Raw genomic sequence first — 18,135 nt, forward strand, 5'->3', positions numbered from 1 at the left:
TTTTTAGCATGTTTCCCTAAATTTAAGCACTTTTTTTTTTTTGCTTTCTGAACTGTCCTGATTTACTGGAAAACCCAGTGCACTAAACACAGTGCAGATGAGAGATGAATGCAGAACCACAGGTGTTGCACGATTGTTTAACATGATTTGTTTTATTGTTACCACTCGTTATATACTTGTATAGTCGTTGGTTGCTAGAGGTTTTTAAAAATGCCTTAATATTATGATAAAAGAAATAGGTTGTTACAACACATTTTATCAGAAGTAAATTCCAGCATTTCAGTCACTGCATTTTTACCAGGATGACATTAAGATCTTTTCTCTTTTTATGATGTACTGGTAATTATTTATAAGAAATCTGGTCTACCCAATGAGCTCCACAAAAAAATATCTCATTTTAATTTGTGTGTAATGTTGCATGATGTAAATAAATTGAACACAGGTTTTTTTTTTCCTTTTCTTCTTAACATAAAACATTCAACTATAGTGTACAACTGTGGCCAAAAGTTTAGCATCACCTACAATTGTAGGATTGAGACTGAATTTAAAAAAAAAAAAAAAAAAATTGTAAGAACATCATGTAATCAAAGAAAATAAAAAAAAATGATATCTCAAGTCTTCTAGAAGCCATAATAGTAGTACAGTATTTCATTAGATTAGATTAGATTTTGAAATGTCACATTTTTCATTTTTGTCAGTTTTTTGTTAAAGCAGCATGTAATTCAATATGTTAACATTACTTTATTTAGCAGGATTCATTTGACTTTATGATGCAAAATGTGTTCATTATATAGGGTGATGCAAAACTTTTGTCCACAGCTGTTTTTTACCGGCCCTGGTAAGCATGATTCAGGGTCTGTAAAACAGTTGTTGAACATTTAACACTAAATAGAACTATTCGGTTCATTTTTATTTTTTCTGCAAAGGTATTAATATTTGTAACAGGTCTCTGCTCTTACATAATATAATATTGTAATTATGTTTAACATTTAAGAACCTGAACCAGATGATGAGAAATAAATAACCTTTATTCTATCTATTCATTGTCTGTAATTTGACCTTTTTTTTTTTTTTTTTTTTTTTTTTTTTTTTTTTTTTAAGAACATTATACGCTATTTGTATATAAAGTTATTTGTCAAGTGTTAATGTCATGAATTGTAGCTTTCAATAATGTTGCCTGTGCTCTACTTATCATCTTGATGGAAACTGCTGGTATACAGTAATAAAAGTGGGTTTTGCTAGTCTGGGTGTGCTACAGAATTTGTTATGTACACTTGGGGTGTGATAGACGGTCAGGAGCTAGGGCTCCTCCCCTCTGCTCTGCCCCTCTCAATCTATCTATCAGACTCCCAATTTAAAACCTTGGTTATGCCGTCCGCCATCTCACTTTTGTTTGATCTTTCATTTCATTGGTCATAGAAAACTTGTCAACAAAAAAACATGCCAGTAAACTGTTACTGTATTTATCCTAACAATGGTTTTACGAATCAGATGGGGAAAAATAAAAAGCATATTAATGAGACAATCTGGAAATGCTGTCTATTTTTATGCATAACCCTCTAAATTTTTAATGGAAAGCTAAATGGCTGTATGCTGGTGTAACATACAGTGTGTAGCTGGAGGTTAGACACGATTGTTATATCAGGCCACAGAAGTGCTTTAAATTTCTGATTATTAAAGTGCTGAAGCGGAAATGATACAAAGTGATTAGAAAATGATTCCGCAGTCAGCTTCTATCAGGGTAGAGATGCCTTCTGGGTGTCAGTGCATCCTGTGTGTTGTTAATGTCCATCTTTTATTGTAATTCACACCTGATTCACAGCTGCTGGTTTAAGTGATTTGCTACTATAGACTCCGAATATGTTCTGCAACCTCTTTCATGTTTCAAAAGCAAGTCAGCTCAGACTCTACGGTCTGTAGTAGCCACTCATCTGACTCGATTCAAGTCATGGATGTTGTACACGGTCCTTTTAAAGCAACCATGACGTAAAAAAAACAACAACAAAAAAATCATTTGTCCACTTAGTTGCCCTTTAACCTTCTGCGAATAAGATGGCTATTATAAACTACAACACTACTTAATTTAAAACAACTTTATTTAAAAATTGAAAAAAAAAAATACACAAACCCTTTTTTTTTAAATAGAAAACATGGAAGCACTGAGATTCTGAGTATTACAACTCTTCAAGTATGTTAATCTGTTTGAGTGAATAAATGGGTTGATTATGGTACAGTGTAGAATTGTATCCCTAGTTTTAATCAGTTTAGCATTTTAAACTATGACAGAAATATAAAGTTAACTCAAGTGACTCAACTGTGAGAACTTGAAATACATTTTTTTTTTTTTCAAAATCATGGAATCTGCTTGTTTATCACAGTAAGATCTGTAGTGCAACTTTAGTTCAAACCATACTTCAGTTTCCATTCTTGGCAAAAAAGGCTGGAAAATGTTCCTTATATACACTCTTCTACTTCAGCTAAATGTTACATGTGTATGTATGTATAAGTATACACACTATTGCGATGTGCCTTGCAAGAAATCTTTTTTTTTCTCTAAATGTAAACAAATTCACTCTTCTTCAAGTTTTATATAACCATCATCTAGGGGGCAATAAGAATCGTTCTAAGTATTCAGATACTGCTTCCCAGTTTTTCCACAGGAAAGCAAAGAAAACCAGTAGAAGGAATGTGCTGAACGTCCTGTTGCGTGTTTTCATGAGGGGGACCATGCAGTTGGCCACAGTGGAGACAAAAACCAGCAGGACAGCCATGACCGCGAGCAGCACATTGATGAGCTTGCCCAGAAGGATGCGGGCAGTGGCGTTCTCCAGCCCCTCCAACTGAACCACCTGCTGCTGCTGCTGCTGCAGCTCCATCTTTGAGATACGTGTCTGACAGGCCTCTAGCGCCTCCTGTGGGATGACAACAGTAGGTGAAAGGGATTTACCAAATTCAAACAAAATGGTACAATATACAACGTGGTAGATTATACAAGGCAAACAAACATTTGAACTTTTTGTAAAAATAATTTAAAATTTACAAGGACGAAAGGGTAGACCTACATTGTTAAAAATGCAATTCAATTCAAAAGCAAGCAAGTTAAATGTCAGTAACGGGCATGAAAACACTGTAGAATAGAAATGTTTTATTTATTCAACTCCTTACTGACAGACATTTTAATCTCATCAGAGGATGTCCAAATTAATATATGTAAATGGATACTTAATGTGTTAAAACATAGAAAGCAGAGAGTAAAGTGATACAGGATTCTAATATGAAATAGGAGTACCAAACTAGAACAAACCTGGAATGCGCAAGGCATGTTAGTGGACTATACTGGGCAGGGTGGGGAGACTATGAAAAAAAAAAATCCAACAGAGGGCTTGTCTGCACAGTCAAGAGTATACAACCTGATCATAACCTCCATTGTACTGTATAATGTGCTTAATAGACTACACTTAACATACAACAAAATCAACCCCAGTCACTATTTTAAAATCCAGGAGAAGAGGATGCAATTCACAATCATCAAACGTAGCTAAATATAATCTGTAACTCTAAGGTACAGGGGACATATGTCTCCCACAAATAAAATGACAGAACATGGTTTACAATGTACTGCCAGGTTGGATCTGGTTGTTCAAATGGTCGGTTTCCTTGCGATACTTGAGTCACTCTCACATGCATTTAAAAAAAGTAACCGTGTGTGCAACAAACACGCTTTGTAGCATTGCAGTTTGCAAGACGTAAGCTGAAAGCTGAACAGCGTTGCTTTAACATACTGAAAGAAAATCAGCAAGATGTTCTGTTGCCATGTAGTTTTTGTTCCCTGACCATACTGACCTGAATGTCACGGGTGCGCTCGTAAGACTGGTAAGCAATCTTCTCTTCCATGCTAGCAAGCTCCTGTTTAAGGTTGTGAATCTCATTCTGATGCAGTTCTGTCAGGTCATTTAACTGTTCTTCTAGCCGTTCACATCTGCAACAAAGTGTGTGGCTGTCATTAATGGGAACAACTGCCAAAAAGGGTTACTGACTAATCAAACAGGTGTGAATTACTAGGACATTATATAGGCAGAGGAAGATAAATACAAGGCAGTGAGGTAAATATTCCTGTGAGTGAAACAGTTAAACTTGTACAAGAGAAAGGAGGAATCAAGTAAAGTAGCAAGTACAAAAGAGAACAGCAAGATGGAAAAAGAAAAGGAGAGGCGTGTAATATTGTAGTAGTTTATCGTACAATCATTTTGGGTGTGCTGGGGGGATTTCCCCCTATGCTGCAGCCAATGCGGGGGATTCCAAAATTTTAGGGGGGAACAACAAAAGAAAAGGCACTTTGCATATAAAAAAAAATATATATATATTTCACTGCATCAGCATTCACACTGGTGTTGCTTTAAAATAACCTGCTTTCAGGAGACCTAGCTGTTCATCACTGTGAGACAGAGCACTCACTCTCCATTGCTTTTGTCATTGCCTGACTTGAAGTTTTTGCTGCAGCAGAAGAAAAAGGTGTTTCTTTTTAACAAGAGCTCCAATGTTTTTTTTTTTTTTTAACTCTTTAGACTCAGCCCTATTTCCGCCTGTTTTTCATTCATTTATGTATGTTTAACTATTGGACAGTTTGTACTGCAAGCATTTAACATTTCAGATGCAAGGCCACAAAATTTTCTTTTATATTACATAAGTTACAACAGGATCAGGCATACTAAAAAAAAAAAAAAAAAAAAAAGTAAAACTGCACTATTGAACCTCAATATGAAATGAACATGGGGGGGGAAGCTGAGCTTCTAAGCTTTCAGTCTAGCTGCTAAAATGATGGAGCAATAGACTCATAACAAAACCTAAAGCTGTGAACTCGGTGACATGATGAGGCTTAACTTTAGGCGATCGTAGTTCCGGCTAGGAGTAGCGCATACACACACTGAATATGTCTTTTGGAAAGCCCAGAGTCTGTACTTTTAAACAAGCCAGGTAGGTGGCTTTTACAGTGCCTGAATAATATACGTGTAACCTTCGATGCGCTGGCGCCCCAAAATGAATAGGGCTGAGTTAAGAGTTAAAGCGAAACTCACCGCTTGCAAAACTGTTTACTTACTGCAGTGTACTGAGTTTCTATAATCCTTATAGAGGCCCAGAATCATGTATGAGAGAATAAAGTCTTGCAGCACTTAAAACATCCAGCATGACTTTTAGTTATTTTAAGCATAACTACTCAGAATGCGGCTCAAAGTGGTTTTGTCACTGACACCCATTTCCGTAGAGATTTTTGTAGCGTTTCAGGCATTCTCAATTGGGTGAAAAATACAGTAGCTTGGTGTCTTAAAATATCTCTGCGGGATTTTCCTGCACTGAAAGTTGCAGATATATGGGAGCAACTTGGAAAATGCACGATTCCCACAATCCTGTGCTGAAATTCAAACCCACCATAAAGTAGATGAGTATGTAATCTCCTGAATCTGCCTTATCTCCACATGTAAATACTGATTTATTTATTTTCTACCTTCTGGAAATGTTTAGGCTACTTGAGGTGCAAGCAGTCAAACCCCTCCATAATGTTCTGGCTATTTTCCTGCATTAATGAAGTAATCAATTCAGTAAGACAGTTACATGTTTATTACTCCTGTAATTTCTCTAGTCAGTTACTTTTCAACAAGCCAATCCCTTCTCCCCATTGTGGGAGAACAGGTCACGTTTACATACGTATGGCCACCTCCACTATATCCACGCCAAGATTGTAAGGAACAGGAAAATTACATAAAAATGTCCCCCAAATACTGCAACCTTATTTTATGGTTTGCGTTTGGCAGAACAACCACACAAAAAGTATAATGGTTGAATTATTTCTCCATATCATAAAGTTCAAATACCCCTGGTAAGAAATTGATTTGTACACCACAAGTGTCAAATACTGTTGACTTGAATTGAACACAATTGCAAGAAGCAAGTAGGGACCTTTATGGTAGAATATTATTCAGACAACAGGCCCTGCAGAGGTAAACTGAGTGAAGCCTCCATTATCTAATGTACAGAATTACAATTACCTGTAGCGCTCCTCCTGTAGTGCTTGCATTATAAGAGTGTAGTCTCTCTGGTAGTGAGTTTTTAAGTTTTTAAAAGATTCCTCCAGTCTATCTTGGATGTCCCGGATATCTTGAATCTCGTGAAAAAGAGTTTCAAACCCTGAGCTTTGCCTGTCCAGTGTGTTTGTTTTGGAGCTGGGGGGTCCCCCGGGGGCCCCTGCAGTGCTGTTGGCCTCCGCGGAGCCCGAGGTGGCACTTGAGCAGTCGTCTTCACTACCATATTTAAGACTGGATTGCAGGTTGCTGCAGAGGCTCAGAGTATTGGTCCCATCCTCACACTGAGACTCGTCTGAGTCCTTCAGGCCGGAGATATTGTTGCGGATGAGTGATGCAATCTCCCTTGGCTTGGAGACCACCGCCCCAGCTGCTGAGTGTGTGGCCTGGGAGATACTGGACAGCCCCCCCTTAACGCTGTCCACCACGCCCTCGCTGAACCCAGTCACCTTGGCTCCAACGCCCTTCAGGCCCTGGTGCATGTCCCGCAACACATCCTTGGGCTGCCGGGGGATGCCGTTGTGTTCGATTTCGCGCAGCTTCCGATGGTAGTGTTCAAGCTTCCGCTGCAGTTGCTGGATGGTTTGGGCCGATTTCTGATTCTTCTTCTCAAACACCTGCTTGATGCGAGCGCTTTGCTGCTTGTCTGCATTGGTGGCCAGCTTCAGGTACTCTGCCACGTTGTCGTCACGGGCAGTCTGCTCGATCTTTATCTGCTCAGTCAGCTTGAGGACCTTCTGCTGCAGGTGAGTGATAGCCAGTTTTGTTCGCTGGGGGTCCGGAGTGCTGTCCACTCCATCCACGCTGATGTTGCCATCGATGCTACAGGCTACAGCGTTGGATGTCTGTGCTAGGCTGCTCACCTCCAAGCGTTCGATCTATTCAAGGAGGAAAATAAATGTTTTAGATATTGAGCTGTTTGAGGGCCACATTTTTAACTTGTTGCATCAAACCTAAAACCTAACTGGACAATAAATAAAGGGAGAATCCCCCGTATACCCAAAACACATGTATTGGGTCCCTTGGTATCAAAAGAAACCCAAAATGCAACTGAAAGAAAGATTATGCATTACCTCACAACAAAGCCAAATATTTTGCAATATTTTTTGCATTTATTCTGTAATAGGAGAAGATGTTTCTGGAAAACAGGAATTACCATCTTTAACAATGTTTTAATCAGTAACTGTTGCTTTACTGTGTGACAGTTGATCTCAACTGATAAATACATGTATTTAATTTCACAGGTGTATCATTGTGTCATGAGGTAATTAACTTTCACCATCCAGAATTTCAGGAGATACTCAAGATTCAATGAAATGTGCTATATCAATGGCATCATTGAGAATATAGTCCTTGCACTGTTATTTTGATGACAATGTATCCTGGATATATTTTCACTTTGTAACATCAAACAAAATGGAGAAAAAATATGAACCTTTATTGCTCAATACAAAGCAAAACTGAGAACAGTCTCTGCCTTAATATGTGTAATCAGCTTGGCTCAAATACTTATGAGCAATTCCAAAAAAATAATTAAGAAAAAAAAAAAAATTACACTGGATAAGTTATAAACATGAATAGAGAAATACAATACTTCTGGAAATGCAAACGCATGAGTATTAAGATGCATTATCACAACATTTCGTCAAAACAAAATTATATCATTCCATACCATTGCTGTCATCTCTCTGTCAAGTAATTTAAAAAAAATTCCATTGTTTTTGTTTCTTTTTAATACTTTATGTATTTCAGATTGGTTCGATAACAAAGTGAAGTCAATATCTGCACATTTATCTTATTTCTTTGAAATTAATGCATGTATTATTAGCTTGCATTTTTTTTAAACAGTATTGTACAAGTGATTAATATGAACTATGCTTGGACATCAAATGGTTTTCATATATAAAATTGCAATGTGTAAGAAATGCACTAATTTAAAATGGCACTTGCAAAAGAACATGCATTTCACGTAATTCCTTAAAAAATACTTTGCATTATAACATTTTTATATTGAAACTTCTATTGATAGTGGAGTATTAGAGGAATACGTTACCTTCTGCATTTGCACAATATTTCATTTTGTATCCGATTATTATCCCACGATGACACGCTTATATTTTTTGAAGTGACCAGCATATTGTACCGGTTTCTGAGTCACTAGAAATGGCCACTAGGGTTCGACACGTCATATCTCCCTCCTGAAACAATTAGTTTGAGATTTTTCATGGTGTTTTAGTCTTTGACAGTCGTCTACCTAGAGGAAGGATTACACTTCAAAACAATATAGTAGAACGTGCCTAGTGGTTTGAAAGTAATTCTTGGTGCCGAGCAATGACTGCGAATGTATTTTCTGATGATTAATTCATAAATAAAAAAACTAAACATGTAAAATTTTAACCACATTTTAAAATCCAGGAAAAATATGATTTTAGAGGCAGGACTAATAGATGTTATCAGACTTTTTCGTATTTTAGTAGTTAGCTGGGTAATGGTGGATTTTAATTATTTTACAATGGTCAGTAACCTGGAGTGCTTTCAGGAGAGGTAGTGTGTGGCAGATGCCTTGTGCTCATTGAGTGAGGAGGGAGAGCTGCTGTTTAACTTCTAGTTTTAATTGTATTTGGTTTTATTGTTTTTACTTTGGGTTTAATCTGTTTTTACAGGAAAAGCACTGTTTAGATGTTTTTAATATAGTTTTTTGGTTTTATTTACCTTTTATTTGGTTAAAATCTGTTTTTAAAGGAGAACGTTATGTTTTTTAGGATTTTATGCTGTTGCCTGGGGAGGTTTCCCTGGAGCCAGCAAGTATCTTAACTGTGTTGTGTTTTACATTTTTGTTATTGAATGGATTTTAATTGCAATGATTTCATAAAGAACCTTAAGAGTCAAAAAAGTCTCTCTCTCTCGCTGTGGGTTTCCTCGCACAATGGGCGTTATTCTACAGAGCCTGGGCCAATGGAGTGACATTACACCACCCATAATATGCACAGAGTTCTACCTTAAAACTAGAGTCTCTCCTCCCCCTTCCCTCGTTTTGTTCAGTAACTTGTCTCAATCAAGAGCGTCAGTACTTTACGAGTAACAGGCGTAAACAAAGCTGTAAAACGATTCATCAATCAAGTGTTTACGATTTCACAGCAAACATCATATTAAAATACAGAGTTATACAGCTAAAAGTTCTGCATCACCAGAAAAATAAAAATAAATCGACATTTCGAAATTATCACGAATACTGTACTATTATTAAGGCTTGTGCTAGCTTTTTGTAGTTTCTTTGACTACATAATGTTAAACAACAAAAAAAAAAAAAAAAACTATATATATATATATATATTTTAAATAATGTGTCAATGCTAACATTCTGGTGATGCAAAACTTATTGGTCATAGCTGAATGCTGAAGCCATTATATCGACATTACTGACAGTAAAGTTGATTCTTGTCAGGGTTGCACTCTACGAATGCCTGTACTGTACCAGCAAGTCAAAACTGAAACTACAATAAATGAGAATTAGAAATGGCCGTTTCTAAAGACTGCCTGCACATAAACCCAGATTATGACTCAATAACCTCTCATCAAATTTCCTCACCATTGGGCCAAGTTGTTCACAAGATAAAAATGTAAACTGACATAGGTACAGTCATTAAAGAATAAAACAGTCAGCCAGACAGACTCTGTATACCTTTAGATTATTATACACTCAATAATTTGTGCAAAAGAAGTTTCATTACAGTAAGAAAATTATTGTATATAAATTAATAAAAAAAAAAAAATTGACAAAAATACATACAGCAACACCTGTTTTGAAACATTATATTAGTTCAAAATCCTCCCACTACCTTTCATTACAAAATTGTCAATTAAAATCTATCAATCTACCAGATAGACAAACACATACGTGTTTATTTCCATTATGTTTTGAATATATAAAATACAAACTGTTCAGTACATACTGCAGACTGTGTAAAATCTGCAGCTGCAGTAACTGTCCTGAACCTGTAAGCTGCAGCTCACCTCTGAGTAGTCCCAAATCTGTTTTTCACAGCAAGTACATGTGAAGCAAGAAGAGCACATAAACATTCCTGCTGCTGCTGCATGGCCCCTGCATCTCCTGGCCCTCGAGGTGCCTGTCACCACTCAGCTCCCACTGTCCTCTCTGGCTCCTGACAGAGCTGCTGGATCCACGCAACAGCCTACAGCGCCGAGCTGAGCCATCACTGTGGCTTTGCCAAGCGAGCAGCTCACAGCCGACGACTCAAATGCAATGCTGCTGTGCTTGGAGTGCAATGTGGGGGCTGCCCGGTTGTGGGAAACAACCAGGTCTCACGCACAAACACCTACATGTTATGAAGGATAATTCAGTTCTGAAAAAAATGCCTGCATGGACATCTTGTTAACCTCTGTATAGAAATGTTATACATGCCTTGTTTTATATTTTCTGGCTTTTGAAGACACAGCTCCAGGTATTTCACTTGGTTTGTTATTTTAATAGTTGCTTAGAGTGTTCAAGCAAAAATATCAGATGCATGCTCCTAGATTTACTGTAATTCTATACATTCCCCATTTCATTAAAATACTACATAGGTGTTTATTTTAAAATCTTGGTGAGAGAATTTTTTTATAAGAACAAATCTGCTTCTTCGGTTTTATATTTTACCTTCAACGTATGCTTGAAATGTGATTTACCTTTTTAAATTACAGAGCTTTTAACACTAAATTACATCAGTTTACATTAAGTTTTACCTCTATCATCTACAGTGCTGTATGTAAAACAATACACTATCTTACTAAACAGTAAGTAATTAGTATACTGTTTGATTGTGAAACAGTTCAATGAAATTCTTCACAGTAAACTAACTCCCATCTGTGTTTAAATTAAACTCTTTCAAAGACACTCCCCACCCAATGCAATGATGAAACCCTTACACCACACTGATGTATTCACAAGGAGTCTAATAAAACAGCAGGAATAAATCTCACATTCATGGTAAACTAAGTACATTAAGCGTCCTTACATTTACATAAATATTTACATAAAGCCACATTTTACTTAAATTGTTTCATAAAAATAATACATTCTTGCAACAATACCTTAGATTTTAGATCTAAAAAATTTATATAAATATTATATATATATATATATATATATATATAGATATATATATATATATTATATATATATATATATACTATACAGCTACACAACATGAAAATGAAACTGTGCATTATTAACAGTGTAAATCCATCTGTAAAAGGGTCTATTGTAAAGACTTTAGTAGGCTACGGAAACCTGGAAAATTAGACTGTCTTTAAAAATTTTAATATAATATTAACATAAAAATACAAAATCTCCTTAATGGTTAACATAGAACAATGATTTATGCATTGCACATTATGCTTGTATAAGGGTGAGTGCACTTAAAGAATATAATTTTAAGATTTATAACAATGCAGCTTAAGACTTCAAGGCCACTACTAAATACATTAGTGTGCATACCAGATTCAGAATGGCTTCCATGAGCAAGGCTCACTTTGCTTGCACTCCATTCACAAAGGCTGCTGACTGTCCTTCCTCTCTGGGTCCTGTGAATCAGGGGTCATGGCTTTCACAGTACAACACACCAAACATGGCTTTAGAGAACATCCGCCCCAGCAAGCCCTATAATGCTGCCTAATGCAGCCACTGTCCATATAAACCAGTTGCATCGCAGACTTCTGTATGTTATTCCCAATAGCTGCTCACGTCAGTATAGTAATTGCCTTGTCGTTCGTGCTGCGACAGTAATATGACATCTCAAGGTTTTTAAGAGAACATCATGCATAATATCCAGATTCTCTGGCTTAAGAATCAAAATGCAGAAATAATTTTTCTTCAGAATAAGCATTTGTATTAAGTGATCTCAAAGTGAATAAAGTCCCTTTGGAAAAAATTGAACTAAATGTAGGCGTTTGTTTAAGAAAATGAGGAAATTAACTATCACAGTGAAAAACAACAAAAAAACCCATACTGGGTGAGGCGGTCTGTTCACACAGATACGTTCTTCAGTATCTATCGCCTGCTGTCTCCAGTCATTTTAGCTCCAATAAGAGGTCTTTGTTCACACTGTGGTGTGCTGAATTAGGCGACGCTGCTTCACAGAATGAAAATACGAAAGAGAAAGTTCACAAGGTTTCTTTATCTTAAACCCCCTTGGAGATTAGAGGTTCATATGACTTTACTAACAAGAGAGTGTTATTTTTCTACAGCTCACAACCAATTAGTGTGTAAAGGGGGCAGGGAGCCCAACTGCTAAAAGCACTACATAACCAACCAAGAAAAAAACACTGATGAGGAGCTGAAGCAATGGAAGCTGAGAAAAGTGATGGTTTACCTCTGAGTCAAGCTGCTGGCAAAACTTCAAAACTAATTGTAAATAATCAACAAGGCTACGATTATTATTTTATTTATTTCTCAATTGTTTGAAACCAGCAATTGTATGTATTAGAATATGTATCATAAACTGCTGTGCATTTATTTTGTGTAAAATAAATAAATAAATAAATAAAATAAATTTAGAAAATAAACAATTCTACAAAACCCCCAAAAAAAAAAAAAAAAAAAAAAAAAAAAAAACTTTGAGGACACTGAACAAATTAATGAATTATTTTAACGTGTGAATACATATGGACAACAAAATCAACTGTAGCAAGATTTTTTTTTTTTTTTTTTTTTTTTTTTTTTATTATCTGTATGTGTAAAACTGAATCTTTTCAGCATGGAACAAAGAATTAGGAAAGACATGATTGAAGTCTTGAAGTCTTTCAAATCTTATAAGGTGCTGTTAGTTAACCCTAACAAATACATTAAGCCCAGTATAGAAAACTATACAAGTGCAGTAGCCAACAGAGACAAAAAATAACTTGTCAATTATAAAATCAATTTGCTCTTAAAATTGAAATGGATCGCGCCCGGCTGTGGCATTCTGGTGTTTAATTTTACTACCAAAACTATCACACCTTTCAGTGCTTTTTTTTATTATTACAGTATACAGGGCGATAAATATTTTTTAAAAATGATATATTTTCATGCACTTACAGCTTTAGTTCAACAATGTGTGAGGTATGTAGCATCTTATTTATTTGCTGTACTTATTTATTTTGTGAATTTAGTACATATTTTATGAAAATTGAATTATGAGTACAGCCAGCTAAATTTGCCTAAAACAGTTTGAAGATTGTAATTATTAATTTAAAAAACATACATTTACTCTGTGCAAATGCTGAAGTTTAGAAACGTTTTTCAAAACAAGTGAAGAGCAGTTTCAAAGATATATCTGGGGTAAGTACTGACATACGTCTTATGACACCCTCAATACTCCTTCAAAGAAGGATCCAGTTCAGGTGGTTTCACAGAAAACAAAAGATTAGAACTCATCTTAGAGAACGTGACAAGCCCGATAAAGTTTTCTGACAACTGGATGAGGATTTATCAAGATATTGGTATTTAAACAACGCTCTAGGTCATTTTAGCCAATCGGAGCACAGAAAGCCATTCAACAGCACAAATCTGACTCAAACCATGTAAACATACCCTCAGCTATACACTTTTACAGCTAAACATGTAGTTATACTACAGCCATAGATAAAAATTGCATCACAGTTATCTATTACAGTATCAATTGGGTAAGAGGCAAAAAATACTGAATGCTTAGCACCAGAAATCAGAAAGCATTTTTGTTTTGTAGGAAGACCAAAGCTGTTGCATTCAAAATACTGTGCAAAATTGTAATGTTGTGCACTTTTATAAATTTGTCATGGCTATACTGTATATGAATGTCCTCAAACATCACTGCTTGGCAGTGAGCCGTATACCGTGTCAGTACCTTTCATAAATAAAGAAAATCATGTACAATATTTCTAGGTTAAGCAGTTATTTCTGTCTTTCTAATGGTGGAGGTGATTAGATACAATAGCATATTCTTAGGATGTAAAAACCATCATCGTTCAAATTAAAGATTTATACAGATACCCCAATGGTTTTAAGGTGGTATAGAAATAGCTACAGCATGCAATAACATTCATAAAAGAGAATGTTACTCACAAGACAGAGATTCGGCTGCTTAAGGCTAGGCTAGCAGGCAATGGCACCTGTCCATTTCTATTTGTTTTGCTGCATTGGAGCTGTGCTTGCTGTCAATAGAATATGACATCTCAAAAGCAACTGCAGGAACCATTCTGAAGAACCCAGTAAAATTCAATTTTGCAGTTAGACTTGGGGGTCTACTGGGACCGGATCCAGACGCACTGTATCTCATTAACAGAATGTGGCAGTTCAAGAGACGAAAGGAGCAGCTTGGCCAGTACAATGGAAGAGACTGTACACTGTGATCCCAACATGCCAGTCTGCACAGCTGTAGAGTAAACTCAATTGGTCATCTAGAATTTGATATGTAAAATACATACAACACAATCTGCTCTATTTGCAATGAGTTACTTAAAGATTTATTTATTTATTTATTTATTTTTTAAAAGTCTGATTTCATAGATTAATTCACCTTTGATATTTATGATTCTGTAGCATTTGGATGAAAGTCGTCCCCAGGGTTGACTATGGACTGAGTAATGTTTTGAACAATATAATAAGAAAAGTGTTCTTTCTGTTTCCTTGTTTTGGCTAACTCTAGATATTTATTGTATGGTATAATTTAAATAAATTAAATCAAACCTACAGTATATACATTTTACTTATACCTATCGGAAATGATAAAAAAAAAAAACACCTATACATTTTCACAAAAAACTCAAGTTTAAAGCAAGAGATGCTGAAATGCCCAGTGCCGTCATTCCTTACCAATAGATATGCTAGACATTGACCTTGATCACATTTTGTCTAACTATATTTGTATTATGGAGGGATTGAATGGAGGGACTGAAATGCCATGCTGATTGAAATGCCATGTTAAATCAACCAAATATGTCAGTAATATACATACATATCCCCACAGCTGTCTATACTAAATTAAGAGCTGTCAGATGAAATGCTGTCAGTGTAATGAAAAGGTAGATGACCTAAATCTACCGAATGTACATTGGTATCAATTAAAAGGTTTAATTTAGCATTGTATACAGTAGGTGGCACCAAAACCCCTTTGTAAAGCTCAGACTGCATTCTGTCTGGCTGTGCAGATTGCTGAAGTACATTCCACCTTCTTGGATCAGTTGCTGAACAGCCTCTGTAAACCTTGTCTTCACACAGCTTCCTCCTTAACCTTCTAATAAGCATAGCTACTTAAGCTAGTTCTTTTTTTTAATTTCCAGTTTCTTAGACAGTCATTTAGAAATGAGCTATTCATATGTAAATACATTGTTTCATAAACATAGAAGCAGATCAATTATGTCACAATATGCTGTTGAAGATTAATAAAACACCTTTTATGTATACATCCATTGTCACTGTCATATTATTCTTCGTAACTGATCAGTTGAGTTAAATTTACGTATTTCACGGACAGTTGCTCCTGCTTTCGTTGTTGTGCTTTTGTCACATTCGTGCATCCTATGGTCCTGTATTTCCCCGCTATATATGTTTTTTGTAGTGAAAGTACACACTAGCGCTGTCAGTTAAACCTCAAAATAGCAATCGATTAATTGGGCACACAAAGTATAATCATTCTAGTAAATATCAATGATTGTACCATACACTGTACGTTATCATTTTAATATCATTGCAGGTCAGTAAAAGCGTGCGCACAGCAACTGAATGTGTGGGGTAATTACGCCTGGGTAGCGTCAAGAGAAAAAGAAAACACAACATTCGCAACAAGCCTAGGAGTTTTAACATAGTAAGGGGAGTGTTACTAAAACATGTATTCCAAACAGATTACTGTCCTTTGGAATGTAAGCTATATAAACTAGAAACAAGTTTACAATTTTTTTTTTATTTTTTTTATTTTTTTAATTCAGTAACAGCTGCATCATCACACATTGCATTTTGTTAATACTGTACCACCTAACTTATTATCTGTGAAACACAATGCAGAAATCCCGGCCTAAAACATTTTTTTTTTGGTTTTTTCACATTGAATACACAGAGGGGCATACTTACGAAGAATTTTCAAAACTGATTCGCTGGTAGGATGGGACCAGCAAATCAGATGCTAGTTAACACAAGCAGGAAAACAAGAGCACACCCACTGTTTGTCTGGTAGAAATACTGTAAATAGCAAGGTAGGGCGTTCATAGCAGCCCTGGTACACCCCGATGATTTTACCCTTATTTGGAGACAAAAGCATCTGATTATTGAACAATTAAAAAATGTTAACGATACGATTATTGTGAATATTCGTAATCACGACATACCATACTACCGAAAAATCGTTTCATCCCTATTTGGGAAATATCTTGAAACTATCATCAGCCGAAATATATTTAGCTTTTTCTGTTGTCCAAGAATACTATTTTACCTCCAATGCTGAAAACTCGATTTTAGCAATCTAAATTAAAACTATGCAGGACCAACTTTTGTGCCACCCCCTACTGCACAGTACAGGTCACAGAAAAGCAGTAAAGACACACTGATAGGCTGATTAAAACTTTGTTGTCATTTGAATAGTAAACAACAACGTTAAACTCTTCTGAGAATTTTTTTTGCAAATGTTATTTGTGAACGTTTTTTGTTTGTTTTTTTACTTAAGTGCAATGCACACAGGATGGTGAAAGAATACTACAAAGGAAGATACGTAGTTTGTGTCGCTTGTGTTTTGCAGTAGTTCATTTAAACGATGTTTTCTTTTTTTTTTCTCTCCGTACTTGTTCATATGCACTGGCCCCTAAAAGAGGTGAATTTCGCGGTGACCCCTTAATTTCACGATTTCTGCGAAATCGCAATTTAGGTAGACCTAGTCATAACCGTCCTTATAGACACAGTTCTCCAATAAGGACCTTTGGGGCTCATAACGAATAACGGTTTATGCTGGTAAGGCGGCTCGTGGACTCAGCATTGTTCAGCACTGTCACATAGGTAGTGTTAATGCAGATGGTCTAAAACACACACTACATTGAATGCAAGTTGTAACATTAAGTGGCAAAGAATGAAACTTGCACAATAAAGTGGTTTCATGATGTCTCAAAGAAGAACTCGAGACGACTCAAAACAGGTATGTGATGTATTATTGGGCACTCCTAAAAAGTAAACGGAAAAGTTCAAGCTCTGAGTTAAAGTCATTTTTAAAGGTGCTACATAAGACAACAACAACTGCATCTAACTGCTTACACTCCAGACTTAGACCAGAAAAATAAAACATTGTGCTACTCTGTTAAAATGTGTAATATAATGGTTGATGTGACCCCTGACAACATGCAGTTCAGGGGTAGGGGGCTATTTTGCTGTTTCCATGGCCATGGCATATTGGGTTAAGAAGGACATGTTATGTGAATGAGAATGTAAAGGAATGCTGTGACACAGAACTGTACTGAAATGCTGGGAATTAGCTCTCATAAGCTGTTCTTTTCTTACCAGGGAATCAAAAGGGGATCAAGCATGTTCCAAAGCTTTGTCTGCAGTCAAAAGGGGCAATTGCATAACCAAACTAAGCAAATCTAGCTAAGCATTTGTTTTATGCAACTTTGTTTTCATAACAATACTGCTGATCTTCTTAGGTGCAGATTAGGGCATGGATCAGCTCTAGAACACCACATTTTTGTTTGTTTTGGTAACATGGGAAAATAAAAGGTTTCATTGCAGAGTGCATAATCCTCACAAGTTTAAACTATAATCAAAAAACTTAATTTAGGACACAGGCAGCTCATAATGTGGACATGTGTAGTACTGTATGTGCAACCTATAAGCACTATTTAGCAATGATTTAGTGTTGTGTGGGTATCTGTGGATGGCATCCACATTTTTTTTTTAAACTTCAGCATTTTTTTAGTATCTTGCTAAGTAAGAAAGTTGATAAAAAAGCAAGTTGCTAAATCATAAGGTTACCAATGTAATCAACATTATATGAAAATAAATAGCAGTGATTAACCCATGAACTACTGCTGGGAAATTACTGGAATTGACCTGGCAATGAGAACA

The 18,135-nt window shown here is 36.0% G+C and overlaps 1 protein-coding gene across 8 annotated transcripts in view; it reads right to left on the reverse strand.

Annotated features, from left to right (window-relative positions):
- Nucleotides 1-1,081: 1,081 nt before the first annotated feature.
- LOC121329036 (transmembrane and coiled-coil domains protein 1-like) overlaps nucleotides 1,082-18,135 on the reverse strand; it is a 37,846-nt gene continuing 20,792 nt past the window's right edge. For 6 of the 8 annotated variants that reach the window (XM_041274277.1, XM_041274279.1, XM_041274275.1 and 3 more), the window contains 3 exons: nucleotides 6,045-6,955; nucleotides 3,844-3,979; nucleotides 1,082-2,912 (listed from right to left, as the gene is read on the reverse strand). In XM_041274277.1, coding sequence (XP_041130211.1) covers nucleotides 2,598-2,912; nucleotides 3,844-3,979; nucleotides 6,045-6,955 — 1,362 coding nt within the window. In that variant the 3' untranslated portion in view covers nucleotides 1,082-2,597. Of the gene's footprint in view, nucleotides 2,913-3,843; nucleotides 3,980-6,044; nucleotides 6,956-10,091; nucleotides 10,651-11,574; nucleotides 12,297-18,135 lie in introns of those variants that run through there. The other 2 variants (XM_041274282.1, XM_041274280.1) reach the window with 2 other exon arrangements.

The sequence above is a fragment of the Polyodon spathula genome, chromosome 16 (assembly GCF_017654505.1).
Source record: "Polyodon spathula isolate WHYD16114869_AA chromosome 16, ASM1765450v1, whole genome shotgun sequence".
Lineage (NCBI taxonomy): Eukaryota > Metazoa > Chordata > Actinopteri > Acipenseriformes > Polyodontidae > Polyodon > Polyodon spathula.